At 42.3% G+C, this 23,238-nt stretch overlaps 2 protein-coding genes across 6 annotated transcripts in view; one reads left to right on the plus strand and one right to left on the minus strand.

Annotated features, from left to right (window-relative positions):
• The window catches only part of GCNT1 (glucosaminyl (N-acetyl) transferase 1), a 211,208-nt gene extending 195,037 nt beyond the window's left edge, over positions 1 to 16,171 (plus strand). The window contains exon 2 of the transcript XR_003858679.1: positions 15,227 to 16,171. The gene's annotated coding sequence lies outside the window, so the exon portion shown is untranslated. The remainder of the gene's footprint in view (positions 1 to 15,226) is intronic.
• PRUNE2 (prune homolog 2 with BCH domain) overlaps positions 1 to 23,238 on the minus strand; it is a 140,960-nt gene that overhangs the window by 31,699 nt on the left and 86,023 nt on the right. For 4 of the 5 annotated variants that reach the window (XM_029616257.1, XM_029616239.1, XM_029616248.1 and 1 more), the window contains exons 5-6: positions 16,373 to 16,549; positions 2,129 to 2,231 (exon numbers count right to left, since the gene is read on the minus strand). In XM_029616257.1, the coding sequence (XP_029472117.1) occupies positions 2,129 to 2,231; positions 16,373 to 16,549 (280 nt within the window). The remainder of the gene's footprint in view (positions 1 to 2,128; positions 2,232 to 16,372; positions 16,550 to 23,238) is intronic. The other variant, XM_029616267.1, reaches the window with a different exon arrangement.

Genomic DNA, 23,238 nt, shown 5'->3' on the forward strand with positions numbered 1-23,238 from the left:
GAACCCTTCACATCCCCTCTCCTAAAACCACACAACGATCCTCTACTAGGGACAGAGCACTTTCAATAGCAGGACCCATCAACTGGAACTCTATGCCTCCCGACCTACGCATTGAACCCTACATACACAAATTTAAAAAAAAATTGAAAACTTGGCTTTTCAAGCTAGCCTACCCCTAATACCTACCAATACCCTTAGACATCCACTCTCTACCATTAATGTTATTTACCACTCTCTGAGCGTGCCTTGTTTCCAAGCTTTATTCCTTTACATATATATTATTTCAACAGCCATCTACCCTCCAGTTTTAATGAGATATAACACACTACAAGCATACCTTGTTACCAAATTTTTAACAAAACATTGTGGGGTGGATTTTAAAAGGCCTGCGCGCGCCGGCGCGCCTATTTTGCATAGGCCGCTGGCGCACGCAGAGCCCCAGGATGCGCTTAAGTCCCGGGGCTTTCTAAAAGGGGCGGGGAGGGGGCGTGTCGGGGGCATTCCCGAAACGAAATGGCGTTTCGGGGGTGTGCCGCGGCGTTTTTGGGGGTGGGCCCGGGGCGTGGCGCTGGCCCGGGGGCGTGGTCGAGGCCTCCAGACCAGCCCCCGGGTCGGGTGACGGCGTGCCAGCAGCCCGCTGGCGCGCGCAGATTTACATCTGCTTTTAGCAGGCGTAAATCTGCCAACAAAGGTAGGGGGGGGGGTTTAGATAGGGCCGGGGGGGGAGTGAGTTAGGTAGGGGAAGGGAGGGGAAGGTGGGGGGAGGGCGAAGGAAAGTTCCTTCTGAGGCCGCTCCGAAATCGGAGCGGCCTCGGAGGGAACAGGCAGCGCGCGCTGGGCTCGGTGCGCGCAGGTTGCACAAATGTGCACCCCCTTGCGCGCGCCGACCCTGGATTTTATAAGATACGCGCGGCTACGCGCGTATCTTATAAAATCCAGCGTACTTTTGTTCGCGCCTGGTGCGCGAACAAAAGTACGCGATTGCGCAATTTTTAAAAATCTACCCCGGTATATAGTATCCAATATATATATGCTTAAATCAACAGTTATGTTCGCTCCTCATATAATGTTATGCACCTTTCTCTGTTTACCATGTAATCAAATTGTTCAATGTATTTTTTTCTCTATCATTGTTACACGTTCTATGTAAACCGATGCAATGTGCATATGGTTATCGGTATATAAAAACACTTAAATAATAAAATAAATAACACGGTGCAACCTCATGGGATGAATAATGAAGTAGAGTGGATCAGTGTTATTTTACAATTAGTTTAGGTATTTTTTGTATCCACCTATCAAAAGAGATTGCAACATTTAAACCTATTGGCTCCTTGAGTGTATCATGCAGTGTTTAAATATGGCCATTTTCTTCGATGCAGGGGTCAGTTTACTTTTGATTGCATACATGCTAGCAGGAAGAATTGTACCCCTGTAGTAGTAAAAACAACCACCGAGGCTGATGACACCTTATAGACAACCGATCTGAGGCATTTGCTTTGGAGGACAAGAATCTACTTAATCAGACAGATGCATTAACTTTGTCCTTAAAAGCTCATGCCTCAATAAAGCTATTAATCTTTAAGGTGTCACCATTCTCCTTGTTATTTATTCTATTGAAAAGTTATCTTCCCGATTTGTGTGTACAGTGCAATACACTCGGTGGAGAAGAAAGGGAGAACATTTCAAATGAGCTGTTTTTTAAAGGGCTAGTTAAATGTGCCGTTGACTAAACCACACTCAAACGTTCTCAACATGCAACACTAACAGAAGCAAAGAGCTAAAACCAAGAGATTTGCAATGGATGCTCTGTCCCTCTGGAGAATGTATTCCTTAGCAATGTCTTTCAGCGTTTTTTTTCCTTGGCATCTGCAGGTTGCAGAGATACATCAAATGCTCTGCACAATCCATGCTCCAGAGTTTCCTGTAGTACTGCACTAACTGCATTTTCTCTATAGTACTTTGACAGAGTTGTATAAGCACAAATTATTCTATATGGTGGCATGCAAACTCAGTTAATACCCTGCCTCTAGTCTGAGTCTCATTTCTTTATGAAAAGATTATAGTCTACCTGGCCTTTGGCTTAAAGCATTAAATCAGAGGAAGCTAAGCAATGCAAGTCACTCACAGAAAGAGATTTTCCATGACATAGCTGTAATCGGCTCGGCTGCTGTCTGGCAGAAAGCATGCGGCAAACACAATGATGGCATTTATACCATCCCCATAGTATCCTGCACAGGAAACAAAAAGTCATTTGTCTCTTGGTAGACGCTCTTAAGACAGGCTTGAAAGACATTAAAAATGAAGCAATCATCTCAGTATAAAGCTGTATTTGTTTGTTTTGGGTAAAGAAGCCACAAACAGTGTCACAGCAGTTTCAACAATAAGCGAGATACAGATAGGACAGCACACAGCAGTGGCTTGGTTATTTATTTCCACAATTTCTATTCTGCTGATCCACCAATCTGAATGGATTGCAGTCAACATAGACAGTAAAGCATAACAAAACCTTACACAACACAAAACATAAACAAAACATAAACAGTTAGCTCCATGTTCTATTAAACATAACCTGAACCTTTATATCCAAACAGCAATCACATTTTTACAGTTTTCTGCATATAAGATAATTCTGAGGTTAATGCTGATGCTTTAGTCAGTGCTGTAAGATCCAAGGGTTCAATTCTTCCAAAGCCAAGACATTGAAAATTTATGACTGAAAGATGTTTGGCCACTTTGGTGAATAAAAATGTTTGTATCCTACATTAGAAAAATGTGGCTTAGAGGCCCTGTTAAAGCAAGGGCAGGCACCTCCAGTCCTCGTGGTCATCTCATCAATCTGCTCAGGTCTTCAAGATACTGATAATGAATATGCACGAGATCAGTTTGCATAGAGTTGAGGCACTGTGCATGCAGATCTATCTCATGCATATTATTTAGGGATATCCTGAAAACCTAAGCAGATTGGTGAACACAATGGCCATCGGTTGCCTATCTTTGATTTTAACCCCTTTTACACAGGGTTTAAGAGCAGTTCTGCTTTGCAATATTCATGAGAAAAATCTGGGACTGGACCAGTAATTTTTAAAAGCTGAGAGTTGTGATCTTCCATGGCAAAAGCATCACTTTTTGTTTTTTTTAAAGTGACTTTTTGGCTGCAAAAATATAGTCAATGCTTAAAAATAGGGGATGGCTTGCAAAAATGGGTAGGAGTTGTTACATGGTAGACCATGCCGAATATGTTTTGTTGCAGCTAACTTTCCTATTTTTCCACTTATGTAAAAAGGAAAAGAACATTTTAAAGCATCAAAATCACTCCCATGAACAATAATAGAAGCTGCATAGCTGCAGCACCACTTTGGCCTGGACTTGTACCAGTTTGAGCAGGATTGAGACTCCAGAAGGAGAATAAAGGGTGAATGGTTGCTTGTGTGCAGGTCTGTGGGTGAAGTGTAGGTCATTAAAACATCATTTATCATGGTTCTTCCTCCTGCCTACTCCAAACTTCCTTTTTTTTTCCCAGACATGTTGAATATTTTGGGTACCATTAGTCCTGAAGAGCTGTTTTTCTAAAAATTATCCCATCTCTTTCGAGGTTAGAGACCTTGGGATTGTCCTGGACAGTGAACTTAACTTAAAAAGATGGGTAAACAGTATAATTAAGGATGGTTATTTTAAATGAAATGTTTTAAAGAGATTAAAGCCCCTTTTAAACCCCAATGATTTTAGAACTGTTCTGCAAGCTCTTATTCTCTCCAAGACGGATTACTGCAATGCCTTACTATTGGGCCTGCCAGCTACCTCCACTAGACCTCTTCAGTTGCTCCAAAATTCGGCCGCTAGACTTTTAACTAACTCCAGAAAATCCGATCACATTACTCCAACTTTGAAAGATCTTCACTGGCTCCCTATCATATACCGGATTCAATATAAAGCTCTTTCCCTAAAACACAAGACCCTCTATAACGGCAAAATTGAATAGCTCACTGCGGCCTTACATTTCCACACTCCTCTATGGACAACGAGATCAACTGGTACTGGGACCCTACCCATCCCATCTCCAAAAACAGCACATCTGAAAGCTGTCAGAGAAAGAGCCCTACTTATTGCCGGGCCTCAGTTGTGGAACTCCTTACCTCAAAATCTAAGGCTGGAAACAAGCATCAAGATTTTTAAGAAAGGTGTCAATACCTGCATAGGGAAGTGCAGGTAATTCAATAAGTCCCCATAACTTCGGAATATTTTCATCAAAGGTTTCTTTTTATTTTGGCATCGGCAACTCCATTGCTCAGAAAGGCGCAGAATTTAAGCGGGGTCCCCCGACACAGACCCGTGTTTCGGCAAACCCGGCTGCGTCAGGAGGGACAAGCAGTTAGAAACGGGGGTTCTTCAACGTTTCGTCGCTGTGCATACATTTAAATTGCAAGGCTCTCCTTTGAAGTGCAGGTTCCTGCTCCTGCGTTGTGTTAAGAAAGGGGTCAAAACATGGCTGTTTCAGCAAGCCTTCCAATAACTGTACCCTGACTTTCTTTTATCTCTATTTATTATTTTTCTGCTTTTACTAGTTTTAATATTCTGTTAATATTCTTATTAGTCTCTTAAATGATTTAATATTGTTGTGAACTTTTGTATTTATAATTTTCTTTTAATTTTGAAAAGCAAATGTTTTTAACTGGACATTTGTCTACAATTTGCAAACCGATATTATATGTGTACATGAATGTCGGTATATAAAAATCAATAAATAATAATAATAATAATAACAACAGTTGCTATTAGAGAAAATCTAAATATCTGTCATTATTAACCCTCTAGCTACCAACTGGATTTTATTTATTTATTTATTTATTTATTTTGCTATACCGGCTTTCATGACAGGAAATTTTGACAGGAAATTTTGGGTGAATCAATTCCCAAGTAAATAAATCATTTATTTTACTGTGTTTCCAGTCAACTCCAATGAGCATCTCTCTAAGGAACTAAAGAAAAACCAAGATTAAACATGTAAAAAATTTAAACAGACAGCAGCAGCTGGATTAGGAACTGCCTAACACAAGTCTCTCACCATGATGTGCATGACATCTGAAACTACATTCATTTCCAGGAATCATAAACTCCACAATTTCATGGTTCATTTTTGTTGTAAAACTAGACAAACACTTTTAGCAGCAGACTCAGAAAGGAGAGTGCAAAACGTAGGAAAAATAGTGGGCTGGAGAGAAAAGCTATTCCAATTAAAACATCCAGAACTAATAGAGCCTATTTTCCAGCATACATGGATATGGGAAAAAAAAAAACAATCCACCCTTGTCAAGATCCTGATTGCCTCCCCCTGCCATATCCTGAAAATTTGATGTGGATAGCAAACCAAACTCAAAAATTATTAAGGAACACACACTGATGCAGGCAAAGTGATCTCATCAGCCTTCTTTTCCTTCAGAAAGTAAGCTACAGAGGAAAACAGGAGACTCCCAGCTACAATAGGTTTCAGAAGTTTCCTGATCTGTGCATTCTTTTTTATTGGAAAGTTGTGTGAGACTTTGTTTATAGGCTGGACATGTAAGTTTTGTTACATCCCTGTCAGACCACTACAAGGATCTTTCATCAGACTGGACAATGTCTCTCATTTGTTGCAGAACATAAAGAACCCTTAGCGGGTAAAGCAGAAATGCAAAAAAACCCTACAAGTTATATCTTACTAGTCTATTTTTATTTATATAAAACTATTTAGGTATGCCATGAAGTTTTCTGACCCTCTGGTTTTTGGTTTTTTTTAAATCTCTTGTAAAGAAAATGTGAACATTTTCGGGTAATAGGGTGGCATCTGCAGTGTCTGACTTCCAAAGTTTACCAGATGACTATGAGGGTCTAGGTGAACTGAGTCTCTTCCCTACTCTGAGCACACAAAACTCCCAATTCCTACCTGAAAATTAAATGGAGCAAAACATTGCATGACTCCAGATGTCCCTCATATAGTAAAAGTATGGATATTTCCAGGCAGGCATGGTGCAGAAGCAAAGATAAGTAGCTTTCAGCAATAGAAAGGTAATTGTTTGGTCATCAGGAACTGGCTCAACAGGACTCACAAATAAGCTTCAATTTGCCTGTTACTGCTACTGTGCCATGCTTGTAAACATGAGATAATGATGTTCAAATTTTCATTTTCAATCAAACATGCAAGAGGCCAGTGAAATCAAAATTCACAAACTCTTTCAATTCACTTATCATAGAAAATAAGTTTTCAACAATCACAATATTACTTGAACAAATAAATAAAACTAAAAAAGATTACTACGCAAAACAAATCCACAGCATAATATTTAACTCAAAACTACTCTTCGAAACCTAATCAAAGACCCATCCTCCTCCATCTCAAATAACAACGACTTTACAAAGAACTAATGCAATGAATATGCTAATGCATTGTTAAACAAAATCAATACACTTAAATCACAATTCTCCCACTCCTCACCAACAAAATAGCATGAAGTCAAGTGAAATGGAACACATTCGAACCAGTATCTAAAAACAAAGTAAACCAAATCATCTCTAAAATGAAACCTGCCACTCACCCACTAGACCCTATCCCTGCAAGTACACTGAAAACTGTAAACAATGTAATAACCCTGATATTCACAACCATAATAAACCACTTGCTAGCAGAAGGATTGGTTCCAGATAGAGCAAAACAAGCTGTGATTAAACTGATCTTAAAAAATAAAACCGGAAGAATTGATGACTGGGACAATCTCCAACCTTTCATCACAAACGTTCTAGAAAAAGCAGTTTTATCGCAACTAGAGAATCACCTTGAAGACAGCAACATACTATACCCAAACCAATTCAGATTCAAAAATTCTCAACAGAAACCCTTCTCATTTCTTTAGCAGAATATGACAAGGCTTTGACATCAATGAATCGATGTACTGGTACTAACTGATTTAACAGCGGCATTCAACACAGTTGACCATACACTACTATGTCAACATCTAAGAGAAATTGGGATAGATGGAAATGTTAATAAATGGTTCTCCAGGACATTTCAAGTCAAATTGGGGAATCAAATTTCAGACACCTTCCCAATCAATACAGGTATCCCCCAAGGCTCAGCACTTTCGGCTACACTATTCAACATATATCTGCTGTCAATATGCGCATTACTAGCAAACCTAAGAATCAACTTCTTCCTATATGCAGACGACATACAATTCTATATCCCATTTGACAAAACATTCGAAAAAACTGTGTTGTCTCTGTCAACATATATGAAAGCCATACAACAAAAACTTACTCAACTGAAACTAAATCTAAGCCCCAAAAAACCTGAAATTGTGTGGTTAAGGAAAGACAACATGATAATCAATTCACCAATCCTAGACCTAGGAATCACTAATATTACTCCCTAGAGATGTGAATTGGAACCGGAATCGGTTTGGTTCTGATTCAAATCTTATAATTGTTATTGTCCGGCACGATTGGTTTTTTGTTTATCAGCTGCGCCTGATCTGATAAACAAAAAACCCACCCTGACCCTTTAAAACTGACCCCTTAGTCTCCCCCACCCTCCCGACCCCCCCAAAAACGTTTTAAAATTACCTGGTGGTCCAGTGGGGTCTCAGGGAGCGATCTCCTGCTCTCGGGCTGTCGGCAGCGGCGCCATTTTTAAAGGAGCACTGGATGGCGCCGGCCATCCGGTGCTCCTACCATGTGACAAGGGCCGGCCAATGGCACGGAAACCCTGTCACATGGTAAGGGCAAAGGGCCATTGGCGCCATTTTTATTAGTGGCAGCCGACGGCCCGAGAGCGGGAGATCGCTCCCGGCGCTCCCACTGAACTACCAGGTAATTTTAAAACATTTTTGGTGGGGGTCGGGAGGGTGGGGGAGGCTAAGGGGTCAGTTTTAAAGGGTCGGGGTGGATTTTTTTTTATCGGGCCATCGGCGCCATTTTTATTAGTAGCAGCCGACGGCCCGAGAGCGGGCGATCGGTCCCGGGGCTTCCACTGGACCACCAGGTGATTTTAAAACGTTTTGGGGGGGGGGTTGGGAGGGTGGGGGAAGGTAAGGGATTAGTTTTAAAGGGTCGGGGGTGGGTTTAGGGGTTGTTTTGGTGTGCCGGTTTTCCCGCCCCCCCCCCCAAATAACTCCCGTTAGTGGACACAAACCCGATTAATGATTTTTCACGATAAAGCGGGGGAATTTCTATTGTATCGCACTTTAATGATTTTTGACAATTTAAAAAATATCGGACGATATTTTAAATCATCAAAAAACGATTAACGTCCCTATTACTCCCTCAGATCAAGTACGAGACCTTGGAATTCAGATCAACGAGAACTTCACTATGAAAAAGTATATAAGCAAATTAATCAAAACAGGGTACTCCAAACTGAGAATATTACATCAACTGAAACCCTTGTTATCAATACAGGACTTCAGCACTGTCTTACAAACTCTTATATATTCAAACTTAGACTACTGCAACTCTTTTACTAGGCCTACCTGTGAGCCTACTAAAACCACTACAGCTACTTCAAAATACCTCCACAAGACTCTTGCTAGGAACAAGGAAATTTGAGCACATCACCCCCTCGCTGATCATCCTGCACTGATTTCCTGTACAAGCCAGAATTCACTATAAAGTTTTATTCCTGATATTCAATATCATCAGCTATATTGATCCATGTTTATTAGGAATATCAATTCAATACTACACACCACAGAGAGACCTAAGATCACAAAACAAAGGATTGCTAATGGTACCATCCACTCGGACCACACACCTAATGCAAACAAGAGACCAAATGTTTTTCATAGCGGGTCCCATGTTATGGAACTCACTTCCAGAGTTAATACGTCTGATAACTGATAGAAAGGACTTCAAGCGTGAACTGAAAACATAGCTCTTTAGTAGGGGTGTGCATTCGTTTGCAACGTATTGGCAATGCACAACATATATGTGCCATATTCATTGTATTTGTGGGGGTCACGAAAAGTATGGCGAACCCCCACGAATACAACGTATCACTATCGAATAACTCCCCACTCTCCTGACCCCCCTAAGACTTGCCAAAAGTCCCTGGTGGTCCAGCGGGGGTCCTGGAGCCATATCCTGCACTCGGGCCGTCAGCTGCCAGTATTCAAAATGGTGCCGATAGCCTTTGCCCTTACTGTGTCACAGGGGCTACCGGTGCCATTGGTCGGCCCCTGTGACATAGTAAGGGCACAGGCTATCGGCGCCATTTTGAATACTGGCAGCTGACGGCCCGAGTGCAAGATATGGCTCCAGGACCCCCACTAGACCACCAGGGACTTTTGGCAAGTCTTGGGGGGGTCAGGAGGGTGGGGGGTTGTAGTTAATTAAATTTAAAGGGTTGGGATGCGGTTTTTTTTTGGGAAACGAATACATATGTAACTAATGAACGGATCAGGGTCCCCCGAGAATGGAAGCAACGGATTTGGGTCCCAACGAATCCGAATACCGAATGGGACGAATCCGTCCCTGCTGCACATCCCTACTCTTTAGCAAAGCATTTGATTTAACGTAAAAAAAAAAGCATATGATTTAATATAAAAGACAAAACTCTGTGAATAGAGAGCGTATTAAGTAATGAATGATTGTTAGTAGGACTAGAACCTATAATCACTGTTAGGTTGACCAAGAAAACTCATGAATATGTAACAGATTATATAGTAGATAGTGCAATATCCTAGAATATTTATGATTATGAACTAGAATATGTATACAATGCAGAATCAAACTAGAAGGTGAATGATGAACACACAGGATATGACCTTTGACCATGAATATATGTCTAAGGATTTTGTAAACCGTTGTGATCATCTCTTGGAACGATGGTATATAAAACACCTAAATAAATAAATAAATAAATGCTTGAAGAAACATTTTCAAACACTTCGATTATCTGTTATCTTTATACAAAACTGAAGAAAATATTAAAAGGTGAATTTTAAAAGAGTTGCATGCATACAAATTAGCACAGGCATGCACAAATGCTATTTTATAAATCTCAGACGAGGAACAATAACTTTTAAACCGGTGCACGAGTGCACATGTGTGCACGTTCATTGCCCTGCACCCAGTGACGCAGCCATTTTATAACATATGCGCCTATATGCCATCATGTTATAAAAGAGCCTGAACATGCACACATGTGCACACAGAGGCCGCTTCTGCCGCATAACTGGGGGAATTCTAATAGAGATGTGCACATACGCCATTACCAGCTTTCCCAGTTTGTTCCCAATTTGCCCAGGTAAGGGACAGGACTTCCAAACCCCCCTAGTTTAACAGCTTCCCTTCTCCCCTGTTAGCCACGACCCTGAAAACACCACCAATCTATCTATTTATCTTTATTACTTACAAGTCCCCCATAGCAGAAGTAAAGTTACACGGCAAGAGACCCCCCCCCCCCCCCGGTGGGCTAATTGGTAAAACTGGCAATTTCCTTCGCATGGTCATGTTATAAAATTTGATAATTTACATATGTAAAAAGCCAACAAATGATTACAATTAGGAGCACAAATATGCGCGCAGAGCAGATGTCCACCACTTATCCAGATTTTGACTTATCCGGTTCCTGGACCAACTGCTTAATGAACCTAACACTCCTGATATGACAGAACTCAAAGAATTTCTATACCTTGTGAAGCTCAGAATTTAGCTTGACTCTTTCTAATAATACGCATGGGTAGTGCAAAATTCTAATAGCTGTATTGGTTTTGGGAGCAACTAGACTCTTTGAAGGATGCGATGCCTTTTATTGGTCAACAACAAGAATTAGCTAAAGGTTTTGCTGGACATGAGCTTTTGAGAACACAAAGGTGCGTGCCTTCTTTGAATGTGGTTTTGAAAGCTTGTACAGGATCTCGGGACAATCCAGGAATCTTCTATGATATTATCCTTCTCATAAGCACTCAGTACAAATCACACCTATATGGAACTGTAGTGTCCTTTCCTTTCCACTAACCAGGACCATAAGTAGCCCTGGTAAGAGTATGAATGCTTTCATTTCTTGCAATGTTTGCTCTTTTTAAACTTATACGAAACAGTCCACTGTCTCAGGACAACACCATAAATAATACAAGTGGACTTTTTTGCAACACACTAAAACAAAAAAATGAAAGAAAATAAAATTGTGTTGCTTTTATGTTGTTTTTATCTGCCCTTTTTGTTTGAAATGACAAGATAACCCAAAAGCTGGTGAGCTTTCTGTGTCCTTTTCAAAACAAAAGTGCATCCCTACTTTTATTTTCTCATTGCACTTTGGTTAATTCTGCATGTACCTTATATAGGGGCAAGTACTTTTTTGGTGTAACACTGGTGAAAAGAAAGAACATTTTCATTAGCAAACATGTAACCGGATTGGTAGTTGTCAACAGGCCTGGCACCACCGGGTGTGCAAACCATGCAATTGCACAGGGCAGCACATTCGGTGGGGGAGGGGGGGGAGGGGGGGGCAGCGTCAGGAGCAGAGAAAAGCCCGAGCTACCACTTGTGGACCTGATTCCACCAGCAGTGGAAGAAGCAGAAAGCCTGTGCGGCCACCGGTGGACTCCAGCCCACCGACGGCAAAAGAAGCAGGAAGCCTGTGGGGCCACAGGTGGACCCCATCCCACTGGCAGCAGAAGAAACACAAGGTCCGTGCAGCCACCGGCAGGCTCCATCCCATTGGCAGTGGAAGAAGCATGCAGGAAGAGCTGCAGAACGGCTGCTCTCCCCAAAGAAGATGGTACAGGTTGATGGCAGCAGCAGCAGAGGAGGAATGACCCATGGACCCTGACTTGCTGGTATGCATGTATGTGTGTGTGAATGGGAGGCTGCCTGTGATGCGTGTGTGTGTGTGTGTGTGTGTGTGAATGGGAGGCTGCCTGTGGTGTGAGCGTGTGTGTGAATAGGAGGCTACCTGGGATAGGTGTGTGTGTGTGTGTGTGTGTGTGAATGGGAGGCTGCCTGGGATGCGTGTGTGTGTGTGTGAATGGGAGGCTGCCTGTGGTGTGTGTGTGTGAATAGGAGGCTACATGGGATGGGTGTGTGTGTGTGTGAATGGGAGGCTGCCTGGGATGGCTATGTGTGTGTGTGAATGGGAGGCTGCCTGAGATGCATGTGTGTGTGTGTGTGAATGGGAGGCTGCCTGGGATGCGTGTGTGTGTGTGAATAGGAGGCTGCCTGGATGGGTGTATGTGTGTGTGAATGGGAGGCTGCCTGGGATGCATGTGTGTGTGAGTGTGTGTGTGAATGGGAGGCTGCCTGTGGTGTGTGTGTGCTGTGTGAATGGGAGGCTACCTGGGATGGGTGTGTGTGTGTGTGTTTGTGTGAATGGGAGGCTGCCTGTGGTGTGTGTGTGTGTGAATAGGAGGCTACCTGGGATGGGTGTGTGTGTGTGTGTGAATGGGAGGCTGCCTGGGATGCATGTGTGTGTGTGAATGGGAGGCTGCCTGTGGTGTTTGTGTGTGTGTGTGAATGGGAGGCTGCCTGGGATGGGTGTGTGTGTGTGTGAATGGGAGGTTGCCTGGGATGCATGTGGGTGTGTGTGTGGGGGGGGGGAGGGGGGTTTGTGAATGGGAGGCTGCCTGGGATGGGGTGTGTGTGTATGTGAATGGGAGGCTGCCTGTGGTGTGTGTGTGTGTGTGTGACTAGGAGGCTACCTGGGATGGGTGTGTGTGAATTGGAGGCTGCCTGGGATGGTGTGTGTGTGTGTGTGAATGAGAGGCTGCCTGGGATGGGTATATAAATGTGAATGTGAGGCTGCCTGGGATGGGTGTATATGTGTGAATGGGAGCCTGTCTGGGATGAGTGAATGTGTGAATGGGAGTCTGCCTGGGCTGCATACATGTATGTGAATGGGAGCCTACCTGGGATGGGTGTATGTGGGTGTGTGAATGGGAGCATGCATGGGATGGGTGTGGTGTGTGTGTGCACATGCATGCATGGGAGCCTTCCTGGGATGGGCAATGTGAGTGTGTGTGTGTGTGTGAGAATGGGAACCTGCTGGCATTTGAGTTGATGTGAATGGAACCCTGCCTGTGATGTGTGAGTGTGAATGGGAGCTTGCCTGTGGTATGTGTGTGAGTGTGAATGGGAGCTTGCCTGTGGTATGTGTGTGTGTGTGAATGGGAGCTTGTCTGGGTTGTGTGTTTGAGAGAGAGAATGGGCTGCAGGTGGATCCCAACCTGCCAGCAGCTGAAATGAAGAGGAGGGCCCAGGGCTGCTGGTAGATCCCAACCAAAGAAGATCTGGAGATGCCTAGGGGCTTGTCTGAGAAGGAGCAAATGTATGTATGAACTTGTGTGTGTGTGTGTGTATATAAGAATAGAGGAGAAAGTTTGTGCATCCCACTCTCCCTAATCCATGAAATCTCAGGGTGACTGGAAATCAAATGTTCCGAGGCATGGAAAGCATGAATTTTTAAAATCCTTTATAGTTTTATTTTTCAGGTGTTATTTGATGTGCCTACTGTTTTGAAATATTTTATTGGTGTTTTGGACATTTTAAAAAAATTGTATGTAAATTTTTAATTATTCAATCTTTTATTTGTCATCTGTTTTTGAAATGATTATGCATTTATTTTATTTCTTGATTTTATTGTTTGATGTTTGAGGAATGATAATGGCTTCTTATGGCTTCTTGTAGTTATTGTGGTTTCCAGTTTAGATTTTGTCACTTTTATATTTCTACTTTATGGTTGCTCTATTCTGAATTTGGTGAGGGTCTGTTTATGTTCTGCATGTGTGACTGAGTGAGGTATTCTCCTAATAGGAAGTGTATTGGTGTATTCGGGCTTTCGGAGGGTCAAGCCCACACACAACACACCTTACAATAGGCCTAATACCATATGGGTTTCAAGTGTGTTTTTGCAGGGATTTCTGGTTGGCATCACAGCAGTGCATGTAAATATAATCTAAGTGATATTTTTACCTCAGAATACTGTACTTTGATAATTTTCATGCAAAATTTTATTATAAATGCATAACTTCTAACCGTGTGTGTGGAGTGGGCTGAGGGGGGAAGCTGGGGGGTGGGCGTTGTGCAAGGCTGTACGGTTTGCCAGGGGAGGGGTGGGGGGTGGTGTCAGTTTCTAAAGTTTGTATCAAAGGAGGAGCTGGGATTTTTTTTTTTTTTTGGTGAGCCCAGGACAGACAATGAATGAACAAAGGGGGGGGGGGGGGGGGGTGCAGCACAGTCATTGTTCGCACAGGGCAGCAAAAAAGTTAGCACCGGCCCTGGTTCTCTCAATGTAGAGAGTGTATTTGTCTACTCTGATATGAGAGATATGAGCTGGGTTTTCTGTTGTTTTTTTGTTTTTTTTTAGCTTGCAAATCTAGAGGCCATAAACTCTTACAAATGCTCTTTTGAGGCAGGCCTGGAAATAGTCTTCGGCATTTGCTATGTTTGGCGAACTGGGCATATTTTCCTGCCAACTCTTGCAGCTCTCCTGAGTTCCCCTGACTTCTAGTTTCTGATAGACCTGGCAAAATCAAAAGCACCTCCCCTTATCCTAATTGCCGAGAAAATGAAACCTATTCAGAGTGTAGCAGGAAAACTATTTTATTTACATATTCACTCACATCTGACTGAAGGGCACTTCGCCCTCTTTTAGGATTCGGACTATACTGTAGTTAGAAATCCACCCATCCTAATATTTCTGGTGGTAGGGATTGTGGACTCATGCATAGCTGTAGCAGGGGGAAGGGATGGGAAGGCGGGAAAGAAAAATATAGGAGTGAAAGGAAGCAGGGCCTCCTCCATGCTTTTTCCGCATACATCATCATGCCAACGTGCCTTTTGTGTTTGTAGGTGCCACCAAGGTGGATCCCTTCTTGGTTCCTGCTGCTTACTTTGTTGGTGGCATCTGTCCACACGGAAGGTGGGCGAGCATGCAACTTCCGGCAGCATCACGTGTGCCCATACATGCGATTGAACCTGCTTCCCAGCGGGAGCGTGCCGGCAGGGACGGCGCTGCTTGGCTCAAGGAGGAGGAATGATAGCGGGTGTGCAGGACTGAGGAACCCCTCTCCCCATTTCACTTAAATCTATCACCCCCCCCCCCTCCGCAACATAATGGAGAAAATGTGCTAAGAAACAAAAGGTCCAGCATAATTGGTTTTGTCTGGGGGAGAGGGAGGGGGGAGGGGGAGGGGAGGAGATTACACCACTGCGTGCACACATGTGCTGGCAGCTTATTTATCTCACGTTTTTTTTACAGAAATCCAAATGTGCGTCCTGGATATGGTGGCATCTATTGTCGGGGATTTCTCTGGAGCAGTCCACTGAGATGCTGCTTTTAAGAGAATCAAGATAGAATTCCAGAGGCCTTGCAAGCATCTCAACTCAAGAAAATAATTTACAATAACCAGCATATTGTTTATAATTCGAGTACAAATGTGGAATATGACCTCCACAGGAAGAGCCCCGAAGGCCTACAAATGCCTCCTGAAGCTCTATGCTGATAGCATATCCTGTCATGCCAGAAAGCTCTAATTCTTCATCAGCTTTTACCCAAGTTCTGCTGTGTCCACTAATGTGATTGGAATCCCGATGTGTAACAGGAGAATCTGGCATCTGCCCAGCTGTTTGCAGAACAGTTGAACTTACTGTAAAATTATGAGGCATATACTAAATTTGGCTTTACTGTAATCAAGCAACTTGGCAAGATCTGTTGCTATTAAATATGCTGCTGATAAATGAAGCTCTTTTGGCTTGGAAGATAGAAGGAAAAAACATTTGTTGAGATTCATTTCAAATTTGGAAGTTTAAAAATGCCTTTATTTCCAATGTAGATGGATTTAAAACCAAGTAGCCATAAAATGATAAGTACCATGATTTCCTGCCTGTAGGAGTGCAGGTTAATAGCCCTTTGTGGACTAGTCCATGTGCATAGCAGAGGGCATTAATGGAATGTCCTATGCATCCTTCTTGGATTCATACTAAATATATCATAGCAGTCAGGCACCAGTGGAGTTCCTGCCTCTGGGCTTGGGAAGAGGAGGATTTCTTGCACAGGCAGTTAAAGATTGAGGGAAAAGGGTATATATACCAGCCAAGGGTGCACATAATCAGGTCCATGCCTATACCAGCAGCAATGAGCTTCAATTATGATGCATCGCTTCTATGTTTGCATTTTGTATGATATTTTTATTACAGCTGAATATATTGCTGGCTCAATAATTTACCGAATACACAATATAATTGATGTTGTGGCCTAGTCTTATTTATTTGGCACCTGCTCACATACAAGCCATGTTCCCATCTCTCTTTTTTGTTTGTTGTACATGAGGCACTACCCAGACTTACTACTGTGCAGAAGAGGGAGGGGGGAGGGGAGGGGAAGCAACATTAAGGCACAACTCACCTCCATGAGAAATAACTTTCTTGTAAGGTTCGATGGCTTTCATATCGATCCTTTGCTCCTGTTCTCCAATAACAACAGTTCTCCACAACCTGTTATCCTCTCGTTCTTGTTCAGCAGTGTACTCTGGAATAGATTCAACTTCCTTTAGGATAAGATCCCTGGTGGTTTGGCAGTCTTCTGAAAACAGAATAAAATAAAAAGTCCAGGAAATCATTTATGAAGGAAATATGTGAGTAATCAGTTTGATCCCGCTAGCCTTTAATTCTTCTTATTCTAAACCTACAAGGTAACCAAATGTAAGAAAAAGTGAGCAGAGGTGACTTCCTTGTAAAGTATTAAATAGGCACAATCACCCAGGTTGCTATATTGTGTTTTTCCTGCTATAAAACAATAATAACTTAATAAATGCAGTAATAACTTAAATAAACAGGATATGAGATATCACAAGACAAGGACTGAACCTCGAATAGAGTACTGGATTCTCTGCAAACCATGTAATGTGAGACTTGGAGAATATCTTTCAAACAAGTGTGCATGGCAGCATGTAGTTAAATACATGGTTGCGAGAAGATATGCGCAAGTATTTTATAATTCGTGCATATGATATATGTGCGTTTTATAAAATACACATATCTCTGCTCCACAACATACATGCAATTGTTTATGCACAAATACATGCAATGCACTGAAACCCACATTATATCAATGCATTCAATGCACATACCTTTCCTTCCTATTTTAAAAATAAGTGCCCATATATTTTAAGTGCAAAAGTAAAGTAGGACTTACTCTCGTAAGTCAGCCAATTTTAAAACATGCGTGCGTAAATGAAATTAACCAGTTTGCAAAGGAGTCCACCAATTCGCCAAGTCCTTCTCCAGGTCATCAAGACCTTCCTGGTTCTTCAGGCTGAACTCCCTCCAGTTCACCCAGATCTCCCACCCAGTCAGTGCTACATAATAAACATGTTTAATATCACTTACAACTGATAATTATGAGGTGTAAAAATATGCAAGTAAGCTACCAAACGTCCATGCATGTGTGTCTTTTAAAATCACCACTTATGCGCGTAAGTGTTGGCGCTGCCCCCAGAATGCCACTAGACCATCCCTTTTTTAACCCATATATGTATGCACGTGAATGTGAAAATATGTAACTATTTTCAACTTTTATAAAATATGGAATACATAAGTAGATGTTACTTATGAGCATTTATGCTAATTTTATGCCAGTAAAGTTTTGAAAATTCACCCCTTAGAGATTAAGGTATTCTTATGCTGAGGAGAGGAAAAGTAGGAATCAATGAAACTGCAAACCAAGACACTGCAACAGGTTATCCATTTTTTGTGTCTATGTTTATATTTTTTTTAAAAATTAATATCTCACTACACGAAACAAGTCAGAAGCAGGTTTCAATAAATTACAATTAAAAAAACAAAACAAAACAATACCAGAATACAATACAGTAAAAATCTTTCAGACTTCCCATAAAAGTAATCAAAAGGTTACATTATCCAGAGTCAAGGCCCTTCCACTAAAATTAGTCAGACAATCCACGTATTCCCTGAATACACACCCACACCTTCATTTTATTGAAAGGTCAAATAATTAACTTCCTGATGCAGATCTAAAGGTGTCCTTTTCCAGAGCACTGACGCATAATAAATAAATACCCTCTGCCAAGGAAATGTTAATTTAACAACCAGACCTGAAACTTTAGAAGCAACTTCTGTGATAAACAAAGGATTCAGGTTGGTACATGAAACATTAGATGGTCCAAAACATAGCCAATTCATTATTTACTTATTATCAAAACTTACATTCCGTGGATTCCAGCCACAGACTATTCATCGTGGATTCCAATAATACATCCAGAGATTCGGTCAAACAAGTATGAGGGCACAGCAAATCATTAGCATTTAGGAAATGCCTGGTGAAATGGTCAAAATGCCAGGCAGAGAATATTAACTTTGCTCCTATACTCTGTAGGCAGCCAGTGAAGCTCCTTCAACAAAGGGATAATATGATCAACCCCCCTCTTTCCCAAGAGTAGCAGAACTACTGTATTCTGCAGCAGTGGCAACTATTTATGCAACTGTTTTGGTAACGCTTGCTCCAAACCGTTCTGGTGGTCTAATTCTATTGGTAAGCAGAGCATGCAATGCAGTGGTAAGATATTTTTCAGCTGAAAAGGGATGCAGTTGGTGAGTAAGGTGTGAACTGGCAAAAGCTCTCTGAGCAAGAGAAGAGATTTGTTGCTGCATTGATAAGTTAGGATCCAAAAGAACACCTACATGCTTAACAATCCTATTCAGATTTTAAACTAGTATCATTAACTGATGGGAGTCATTAAAAACACTTGTTCCTGTCTACTTAATTCCCCTCCCTCCTCCATCTACAGAGGTTCAGATTTGTCAAGATCAAGTCTGAGTTTATGTATTTCAAACCAGCCTGCCAAAGTTGCCAATTACTTATTCAAAAAGGCAGGTGATAAATCTAAATAAATAAATGAATACATGTTTAAATTGGTTATTGTAGTGGTCTGATCTTGGCCAGCTGACGTACATGATTGTATATCATCAGCGAATACATAACATCTGACATCAAATTGCTTAACAAACCGAACCATTGGGCTTAGATAGGTGTTAAAGAGAAGAGGAGAAAGTAACTGAACCTTGCTGCACACCACAGTCTGACCTAATAGGGTCAGGCCATCAATGTGGCAACATACTTTGGATGATTTGCATTTTTTTTTTTTTGTCCTGTCAGATCAATACCCCTCGTGGAGGTGACGCAACTCGTTTATTAACACAAAAAGAACAGTGATTTATTTTTCAATGTTCCACATCGCATCCATTAGGACAAAATTGAGACAAAATTGAAATATTGAATGGAGGTTTTATTTAGCATAATGCACATCCCTAGTAGTTTCAGCTATGTAATAGGTGGGATGTACTTAACAAGTATATTTGGTTTAATTTATAGATTGAAGTATCCAGTGATGAGATCGATGACATGTGAATTCTCTTAAAGGGAAATTTTAATACCCGCGCAGTTCCCAGCACGTGCACATGAATGTGCAATTTTATAACATGGGTGCGTCGATGCACGCATGTTATAAAATCCACTACCTGCACGCACATGTGTGCCCGATTTTATATTGGTGTGCACATATACGCGCGAGTGCTTACTTACGCATGTAAGGGGGGGGGGGGGGACATTTTATAAGATGTGTGCGGCAACACAATAGGCCCTTTCCCCAATTCCTTCCCAGTCCGCTCCAATAAAGGAGCAGACTGGGAGGGAACTTCCTAAACCCCCTAGCTAACCTGCCTCCCTTTTCCCCTATCTGCCCTGACCCCAAAAATCCCGCTAACTAACCATTTTTTTGTTTTAATACTTATCTGTTCTCCGGAGCAGTAGCAGGTTGCATGGGCCGACCGGCTGCCGGTGTGCGATTCAGCGTGACGTTGCCTAATGGTGCTATCCCGGCCTGCCCATGCTCCGCGCCCACCCCTTTTTTTGTAATCTAGTTCTTTGGTGTGAACCAAGAGATACGTGCATGGCCGTGGGCCTTTGAAAATCCCTGTGGCGAGCGCACAGCCTGGCCATGCGCGTATCTCCAGGTTTTAATGTGCGCCGGGTTTTTAAAATTGGGCCGTTACTGAATTCTTTGAAAGAGTGGGAGAATTCTTGTCCAGCTTATATATATTAATTTTAATACGAGGCTAACAGCAGTGAAGAGTAACATAAAAAGAATCCCCTGAAAAACGCTGTGGTGGATGGCGAACCATGGGCCCTATGTAGGGAATAGGAACACATGATTGAGCATATTAACATGAGACTGGACCCTGGTATAAAATATATGGTTCAAACTGACCTCTCTGGTTAAACATTATTAGTCAGTGTGGGGACAGATTGTAATGTATTTTTAAGCTATTTTGAAATTTAGAGCTGTAACAGCAATTTGACGAAAGGAAAATTTATGGTAATTTTTCATATTTATCAATTGGTTTGTATATGTTAATTTAATATGTATGGGCAGTGCAATATTTTGGATATAATTTTTGGGATATATGTTTATATTTGTTGTCTTTGTATGTGAGGAATTTTGTATGTTTATGTAATATTTTATGATGTATAGTTTTAGGAATGGAGAAATTACTTACCTGATAATTTAGTTTTCCTTAGTGTAGACAGATGGACTCAGGACCAGTGGGTTATGTGTTCATCTGCTAGCAGATGGGAGATGGAGTCAGATTTCAAAGCTGATGTCACTCTAGATAGACCCCTGCAGTGACCTCAGCTCTTCAGTATTCTCTTCGGAAAGCCATTGTGGACATATATATATCGAAGAACTTGATTAAAATTTGGATACAACTTGATTAAACCCTTGGTTAACAAAACTTGATTAAAAAAAACTTGATTTAAAACTGGAGATCGCCAGTGTACTCAACCAACATAAGCATTGAAACCAGCCATACTGTGAATGCCCTGAACTAGGGGTAGGGCGCCGGCTTACCCGTATTCATATGTAATTGAGGTTCGCCTCATGGGCAATTCCTTGGCACCTCTCCTGGGCAGCCATGGGCAGGATGCCGAGTCCATCTGTCTACACTAAGGAAAACTAAATGATCAGGTAAGTAATTTCTCCATTTCCTAGCATGGGCCAGATGGACTCAGGACCAGTGGGATGAACAAAAGCTACTCCCGAATGGGACGGGAGGCTGCCCGTGGTCCAGTTATCACTGCCCTTGCAAAGGCTGCATCCTCTTGAGCCTGAAAGTCCAGGCAGTACAACCTGGAGTATGTGGGGAGGACCATGTCGCTGCCTGACAGATGTCGGCAGGCGACAGTAGCTTAGCCTCCGCCCAGGATACTGCCTGAGCCCTAGTAGAATGAGCTTTGACATGAAGGGGTAAAGGCTTCCCTGCCTCTACGTAAGCTGCCTTGATTACTTCCTTGATCCAGTGAGCTATAGTAGTTCGCGAAGCTGCTTTGCCCTTTTTCTTCCCGCCGTGAAGAATAAACAAGCGATCTGTCTTGCACACTGGTTCCAAGTGCTCCAGGTACCGCACTAGGAGTCTGCCAACGTTTAGATGGCGAAGAAGGCGGGAGTCTTCTGTGTCCCCGTGTTCCTCCAGTGACTTTAAGGGATGGATTGATTCAGGGGAAACTCCGAGACCACCTTTGTAAGAAGGAGGGGACAGTGTGAAGCTGTACTGTTCCTGGAATGAATCAAAGGAATTGTTCCTGACAGGATAGTGCCTGTAGTTCCAAGATGCGACGGGCCGAGCATATTGCCACCAAGAATACCGCCTTTAGTATTAATAGGCATTAGGCATATCGACAGACTGCACATCGGTCTGAAGGAAGGTTCTGCTAGGAAGTCCAATACTAGATTGAGGTTCCATAGGGGGGCCGGCCACTTTAAGGGAGGTCAGTGTTGTTTGACCCCTTTTAGGAAACGGGCCAAGTCCGGATGTGCCGACAGACGGTTTCCATTCATCTCGGCCCTGAAGCAGGAGAGGTCTGCTACCTGGACCTTGAGGGAGTTGAGGGACAACCCCTTCTTCAGGCCGTGCTGGAAAAATTCCAGAATCATGGGGTTCTTGGCCGTTCGCAGGGGGCACCTCGCAGTCCTCGCACCAGGCCTCAAATATTCTCGAGATCCATATGTATGCCAGAGACGTTGAGAACTTCCGAGAGCGAAGCAATGTGGTGATCACGGCCGCTGAGTAACCACGCTTCTTCAGACAAGCCCTCTCAGGGGCCAGACCGTAAGAGAGAATCGAACCGGATTTTCGTGAAGAAGCGGGCCCTGCTGAAGAAGGTCCCTGTGTGGGGGGGGAGGCACAGAGGACTTCCCACAAGGAGCCTTCGCATGTCTGCGTACCACGGGCCTCTGGGCCAGTCCGATGCCACTAGGAGAACTAAACCAATGTGGTATTTTATCTTGTGGATGATCTTGCCCAGTAGAGGCCATGGGGAGAAGGCATACAGTAAGTCTTCCTCTGGCCAGGTCTGGATGAGGGCATCTATCCCGTGGAAGTGCTGATCTCGTCTGCAGCTGAAGAACTGGGGGACCTCTGCATTGTGAGATGTGGCCAGTAGATCCATGGCTGGAGACCCCAGTGATTTCCCTGCTGAGGAAGTCCACTGTGATGTTGCCTGAAGCAGGCACAAAGATGCTGAAACATTGGCAAAGTTGGGTTCATTTGGAAAACATTTGGTTTGGTGTACTACTCCAAGCTATATATAGCAAGTTTGAAGATAAGTTCGTTTAAGAATCTTTAGACGTTTAAAAATTTTTATTTTTTTTTAGCAATTTTGATAAAAGAGTTCTTCCTAGAAATAGAAATAAAATTATATAGAGAGTAATAGGAGGTGATTATAAATGATTACAACATCTAATACACTGTACGACTACAGTTCAAAGCCCATTGCGAGCAAAAGACTACAGATTTGCCTTTGCATTGACAAACTGATACAATCCCCTCTGTCATTGTAGTTTAGTGATGTGAATTCTATTTGTCCACTTTGTATTTTTTATTATTATGTTACAAAGTGAGGTGCTTTTTTTTGGAATTAATGAACACATATTTGAAATGAAAAAACAGTATAAATTAGAAATTTTCATATTTCTTTTGTATTTAGAGTATGTTATTTATGAACAGTTCATATTATTTGTAAATAGTGTGCACTTTTCAGAAATAGCACTATTTGCTGAAACAAAAAAAAAAAAGATCCCCCACCCCTCCCAAAAAAAAGTACACCAATGAAATGGAATTCAGATGAAAACCTCTTCCCAAACAAAAGAACATTTTTTGGCCTGTGCACCCCTATTTTCCACTAAGGATGTGCAT

This window comes from Rhinatrema bivittatum, chromosome 1, assembly GCF_901001135.1.
Source record: "Rhinatrema bivittatum chromosome 1, aRhiBiv1.1, whole genome shotgun sequence".
Lineage (NCBI taxonomy): Eukaryota > Metazoa > Chordata > Amphibia > Gymnophiona > Rhinatrematidae > Rhinatrema > Rhinatrema bivittatum.